The 6,240-nt window shown below is 41.6% G+C and overlaps 1 protein-coding gene and 2 long non-coding RNA genes across 3 annotated transcripts; 1 reads left to right on the top strand and 2 right to left on the bottom strand.

Annotated features, from left to right (window-relative positions):
- Window positions 1-1,172: 1,172 nt before the first annotated feature.
- LOC103647374 (uncharacterized) lies at window positions 1,173-1,666 on the bottom strand. The gene is made up of 2 exons (XR_562797.1): window positions 1,372-1,666; window positions 1,173-1,243 (listed from the first exon to the last, which is right to left on the bottom strand). It is a non-coding gene; the product is annotated as an uncharacterized lncRNA (long non-coding RNA).
- A 588-nt stretch (window positions 1,667-2,254) lies between these two features.
- LOC103649125 (NPL4-like protein) lies at window positions 2,255-4,208 on the bottom strand. Its single transcript, XM_008673467.2, has 2 exons — window positions 4,163-4,208; window positions 2,255-3,077 (listed from the first exon to the last, which is right to left on the bottom strand). The coding sequence occupies exons 1-2, from the start codon at window positions 4,206-4,208 to the stop codon at window positions 2,281-2,283; spliced, it is 843 nt and encodes a 280-aa protein (XP_008671689.2). The 3' UTR covers window positions 2,255-2,280.
- A 32-nt stretch (window positions 4,209-4,240) lies between these two features.
- On the top strand, window positions 4,241-5,085 carry LOC103647373 (uncharacterized). The gene is made up of 2 exons (XR_562796.3): window positions 4,241-4,455; window positions 4,878-5,085. It is a non-coding gene; the product is annotated as an uncharacterized lncRNA (long non-coding RNA).
- Window positions 5,086-6,240: the final 1,155 nt, after the last annotated feature.

Genomic DNA, 6,240 nt, shown 5'->3' with positions numbered 1-6,240 from the left:
TTGGAATAGTTGGTAGTTTAGCATAGGGGCAGGATGAAGAGTACACAAGCATATAACAGAATAAATAGAACCCAAGCTACTATGACCATCCTTGATGCTGATTTAAATGCAAACAGAGATATTCTCTGGGTTTACTAATGAATCCAGATTTTCTTAAGGCGAGGAAACTAAGGTAACAGTAGGAAAACAAAGTCAGTCAGTATTAGACTGCTCATTACCTGGAGCTTGGCCTCTTCCCATGTTAACCCAACTCCTTTGCCTAGAATTTGCCTACCAATTTGTACCTGAGCATAAGATTCTTTCCCAACTAAACCATCTGCTGGAGATGGACAGGCTTGAAAAACTAAGTTATATCCCTCAACTGTGCACTGCAGTGTATTTTTATATACATCATAAGGCCTGCTTCATGAAAGAGTATGCAGTCAATAATCAACAAATCTAGCTAAACTTACAAGTTCCTTGAGAGCAGTGACAGAATCTCATGTTTTCCTGGAATTGTTCTAGTCTCTCGTGATCTTGTCTGGCTAAAAGCAATACTAATGAAGTAATAATATAGGCTGTCGCTGGCTCTACAAATTCTTACGGCCATTTTTAACATATTCATATAGTGATTAATTTTTTAATCCTACTATTAATATATGGTCCAATTTTCTAGTAGAAAAGTCCTACCAGCAGCAAATCAATCTACAACAGTCACATGCATACTATGAAATGTTCAAAGATCAATAGAAAAATATGAACTCCTGTACACAATGGGCATTGTACATAAAACAAAAAAATGTGAAATATGTGAAATTTAATAGATCCTGTATTCCAATTGCTTGACTGAAAAGCATTTGAAACCTCAACAGTTAAATATAAAGGGAAATTGGAAAAGAACAAGGAAAAGGAAGAAATAAGACTGGTGTGTAAGTAAAACAGAATGAAGTATCATGTGTTGAGCAAGAACCTTGAATCTTCCATAAATTTTATAAAGAGAGGGTGGCATAAAGCTCACTTAGTAGTTGAGTGGTCCCAGAAACAACTCAATTTGAATACTACCCTTATTGCTATTATTTTCAAAGCAAAATTTACAAAATCGATCAAAAGAATATAGAAAACTGAAGTGACCTGACCTACAGTTGGTTGCTTCCAAGAGAGATATCAGAATTCAGAAGTAAGTTCTTCCTACCTTTTTCCTGGCCTCAGCCTCGTCCTTCTCTGCTTCCAAAGCTTTATGTTTCTCCTCTAATTTTGTGTAGAACTGGGTAATAACAACACTGTCACTACCTAACCCTTTTTGGAACAAAAGTGCTTGGCTGCTTGCTAGTTGTGAATAATCAGAATGAATTAAGCAACCATCTAGAAATAATGCAAGAAAACTATATACACCTCCTTCCTCTTGTCAGCACGGTTAGCACACACAAATGAAGGAGCGACGGGAACAATCATCTTAGTTCTGCCAGCTCTTGTTGATGTTGTAGTTCTTTACATAGCTCAGGAAAAGGGCCACATGCAACTCAGAATGCTTGTAAAATTCATGTGTTTCTGAATTTAAACATAACTATGAAAAAGGGCATCATCTTGAAAAAATATTGAGCATAACAAAATATTGTAAATTCAGTGGATACAGAAAGGACTGTTTAGACAATGCTTTCATGTTCACAGAAAATAAGTGTATGAGTAGGAGTGTTCATCATTATTTACTGTGAAATAACAAAGAATTTGGTTCTTAATTAAGTAAAACCAGTATGTGATTTTAAGGTCATCTAAGAAACATGAATATTAAAATCTATCATTCTGTTCTTATGTAAGTAGGTGTGAAACATCAGAAGGTTATATACCAAAGTTACAATATTAGGTGCATAGCTATGAGCCTATGAAACAACATAAAAAAGAGGATGACGAGATGCTCAACAATAGCACACAGAAAAAGGATATGAGGATGTCACAGAACAAGAGTCCTCTTCCAAAGGATGAAATGCCTTCTCAGGCTGCAAAGTCTGCCTAAGTGCCATCTGCGTACTCTGAAATAAATAGCCAAAGTAATTCTGTTAGTATAGCCTCCTATTTCAGAGAAGTAAACTGCAGAATATTTTGAGACAAGATGACAATCATGCCATATTGCCATCAGTTCAGTTTGTGCAACAATTTCTTAGGTGATCATGTGTGGTAGAAAACTTAAAACATGTAATAAGTCCATGATCAGGTAGGCGTAGCTTCAATGCATAATATAGAATGTGTATGAACTATAAATTCCAATTTTTCCATCGATTGGTAAACTTAGATGTAATCCTCTATTCATAATTTCATATGAACTATAAATTCCAAAGTACAAGAGAAGTGAGTAAAGGAAAATACCTGGTGATCAGAGATCTTGACGGGCACGAGGAAGAAGTCATTATCCACCTCCATAGTATCCTTCCCCCCAGCCACCACCTCTTTCCGCATCTTTGACAGACGGGGATCATCAGCATCCTGAACCTCAGTTTCTAGTACCCCATCCTTGAAGAGCTTGACACAAATCTCACTCATCTGGAAGGCCTCGAAGTGCACATCCCCGGTGCCGTCATCCCCCACCTCCAGTTTGACTATGGCGGTGACCCACTTCGGGATCCCGCCCTCAGCCTGCAGCTGGGCCGCCTGCATGACCTCCCGGTTGGACATGGTGTACTCACCAGTCTCGCTGGGCTTTCTCCCAACGGCCTGCGTGAACACGAGGCCGACCCAGCGCATCCCGAGCCCCTCGGCGATGGTATCGACGCGGGCCTCCTCGTCGGGGTCCCTCAAGAGGTGGACCACGTCCTCGGAGCCCTGCTGCGGCGGCTCATAGATAAAGTCGACGAAGACATCCTTGGTCTCTGCGTCGACGCGGCCATAGAGGAAACCCGCCCGCTTGACGCCGAAGTCGAGGAACTTGGCGTCGTAGAGCTGGAACGCGTTGGCGGCATCACGGTCAAACGAGGCGGCGGCGCAGAGCGCGTTCTCCTGGCGTGTGACACGGATCTGGCGCGTGATAAGGTTCTCCCTGCTGCGGCGGAGGGAGGAGCGGATTTCGTGGCGTGCGGGCGGTTCGGAACCGGAGGGATTCACGGGCGCTGGCGTGTGGGCGATGCGGTATCGGAGGGTTTCGCGGCGGTGGCCGTGCGGGCGAGATTCGTGGTGGCGAATTTCGCGGCGGCGACGAGCGTGGGGGGCGTTCGGTTGCAGCGAGTTTCACGGGGGCTGGCAGGCGTGCGGTAGCGCGGGGCGTTGGTTAGGGACGGGGGCAGTCTACAATAGCTTCTTAATAGTTAGTAGAGATTTCCTTCATAAACATAAGATCCCTCCAACAGCCATGCAGCTAAACACATTATAAGATACTAATTATACTACACGGTGTAGGTATTTATGCGATTCGGTACACTGCGTAAAAATTTGTTTCCTCCTGCCCGCGCACAAATTTAGGATGGCAAGATTTGCGATGAAAGAAAATTGATTGGCATGCATGGAAACAAAAAAATTATTTAAATGTTTTATTTCCTCCATAAATATAGTATCACTCCAACAACCATGCAACTAGCCTCGTTAGACTAGTTTATGATATATACTTATACAAATTATGCTACACGACGTAAGTATTTATACAGTGCGGTACACTGTGTAAAAAATCTGGCATGTTATTCACTGGTGGACGCATCTCTAGGTTCGAGCTAGAAACCTTAAGTTTTGAGCATAAAAACTCTCAGTTATAAGCGTAAATACCGATCCAATGCGAGAGGTTGATAGCTCTAGTAGGTTATTTTACGATCCTATTTTTATGGCAGATCCGAAAACATGGCAGTCACATGCATGCGGTTTCTATTGTTATACAGATCCAAAAATTATGGCAAATTATGGGAGTTTCTATTGCATGCGCGCAAATTTTGGATTATATTTTCCTTTCCGGTTCACATGCGCAAAAAATTGGATGACATGAGTCACATATAGGGATGAAAACGGTTTCGGAATTTTTCGGAATTCCGGAAACCGTTTCCGATTTTTCCCGATCGGAATCGTCGGTATCGGTATTTCTCGGAATCGGAATCGGTCATCGGAATTTTAGATCGGAATCGGTATCGAAATCGGTACAGTCCTTTACCGACCGTTTTCTTCGGTTACCGTTTTAGGTCGGAATTTACCAAATTCAAAATTCGGAATTTACCGAAACTATTAACTAGTCCAGCCCAAATTCCAAATTCACGACTCATGGCCCATGGTCCAGCAAGCAGCCCACCACGGTCAACCCATCTGTCGTCGGCCCGTCGCACATCCGCCGCCCTCGCCCAGCACAGCGCAGCCGCACAGGCACACCGCACACAGCCGCCACAGCTAGTCGCCATTGTTCACGGCTGCTCAGCGCTCCATACCGTGCCCCCAAATTCCGTGACTCATCTTCCTTCTCTCTGCCGGGCTGCGCGTGCAGACCACGGACGAACGCACTGCCCCCAATCCACTGTAAGTAATCTACTAATCTGTAAATCTGTAATCCCTAATCCTAGCTTTGTGGCCATGGATGCACACACCGCTCGGAGAAGGACCTGTCCTTGCTGCTGCCGTCGGCGCGCACGCCCATGCCCCCTTGCTGCCGCTCCTCTTCCTCAACAGCCTGCACGGCTTCTCCTCGGCTGTTGCAAGCCTGCAACGTGGTAGTAGGCTGTAGCCTACTAGCCTCTCCCTCCCCCACCCCCACACGGCCACACACTTATCACTTGGGGTTTTGTTTGGATATTATTCGAATCCCTCGCTGAAATCATGTATTAGGTATATTAAAATTTACTTGGAGTTCTATTTTAATTCATATCAGCCTAATATTGATTAATGCGAATCTGATTACATCTCGATAAGACCTTGATGTCTTCTATGTGTGGTATATACAGGGTTTTTGCTGTTCGGAGTTGGCGCTCGTTTTTCATTTTCAATATCCACTTGTTATATTGTAAACTTGTGATCAATTTGTTATATTGTGAACTTGTGATTTATGGGATTAATTTGTAATATTGTGAACTTGTGATCTGTGTGATCCATTATTATATTGTGAACTTGTGATATTGTGAATTGTGAACATGTGATATTGAAAATTGTGAACTTGTGTTTTTTGTGATATTCGTAAACTTTGTTGTATTGTGATATTTTCATATTGATATGGTTACCGATTGAATTTTAGATTCCGACCGATACCGATGTATTTTTTGTACCGAACTTCCGTTTCCGATGATTCCGAAATACCGATGTCGTTTCTGTTTCCGGAATTACCGTTTCCGATTTCGTTTCCGATAAAAAATATGAAAACGGTAACAGTTTTAGTGTTTTCCGATCGTTTCCGACCGTTTTCAACCCTAGTCACATAGAGCATAAATTCTTATACAGCATCACATAAATACTTACACCGTGTAGCATAATTGATAAAAACATAATATCGGTACAACTAAGAACACTAGCGGAAATTAGGGACAGTTTTATGGCAGTCGTAAAAATCTGGCATTTACGAACATAAGTGATTTGATTTTTTTATGATAATTACGAACATGCGGGAATTAGGGATAGTTTTATGACAGACGTACAAATCTGAGATTTACGAATGTAAATGATTTGATTTTTTATGGTAATTACGAACAACATAAATCAAGAAATTGTCTTTCCAATGTGCATGCAAAAAATATGCATGCAGTAAACTGATATACGAACTTCGTGTTCAAGCATAAAATCGTACAATTTTTACCATAAATAATACATGTGGTAGGCATAAAACACAATAATCAAAAAGAAAACACGAATAGGAGGAGGTAGTCGCTGGAGGACGTCGTCGACAACACAAGCACAGATGTAGGAAAGTCGCCAAGAGGGGGGGGTGAATAGGTAAAACCTGAAAATTAAAAATTTATCCCCCAACTAGATCCCTTGATTAGTGGTTAGAACTATATATACAAATAATGAAGTATAAGAACTAAGTTCTTGCTTGTAAAGAGTATTGCGCTTAAATAATGCGTAAGTGATAAATCAATACTACTAACAAGTCTATGAGAATAAAGAAAGAAGGCTTAGATTAGAAGAGCAATGACACGAGTTCTTTCTTGCAATGTATTGCCCCACTAAATGAGAATTTAACTTAAGGCAACACCAAATAAGATTAGCCAAGAATAAAGCAAGAAAGACTTAGAGTGAGGGAAAACAAACAAATCACAAGCAATAAACACAATGGACACGGGTGATTTGTTTTACCGAGGTTCGGCCCTCGAAGGC

This window comes from Zea mays, chromosome 2 (assembly GCF_902167145.1).
Source record: "Zea mays cultivar B73 chromosome 2, Zm-B73-REFERENCE-NAM-5.0, whole genome shotgun sequence".
Classification (NCBI taxonomy): domain Eukaryota; kingdom Viridiplantae; phylum Streptophyta; class Magnoliopsida; order Poales; family Poaceae; genus Zea; species Zea mays.
The sequence above is the reverse complement of the archived record's forward strand: the minus strand, read 5'-3'. Positions and strand labels throughout refer to the sequence as shown.

Bases quoted from the DNA above. Each gene is read 5' to 3' on its own strand.
- LOC103649125 (XM_008673467.2), bottom strand. From the start codon at position 4,208: ATGAGTCGTGAATTTGGAATTTGGGCTGGACTAGTTAATAGTTTCG. The intron at 3,078-4,162 runs GTAAATTCCGAA...CCCACACGCCAG, and splicing joins TGGACTAGTTAATAGTTTCG to CGCCCGTGAATCCCTCCGGT.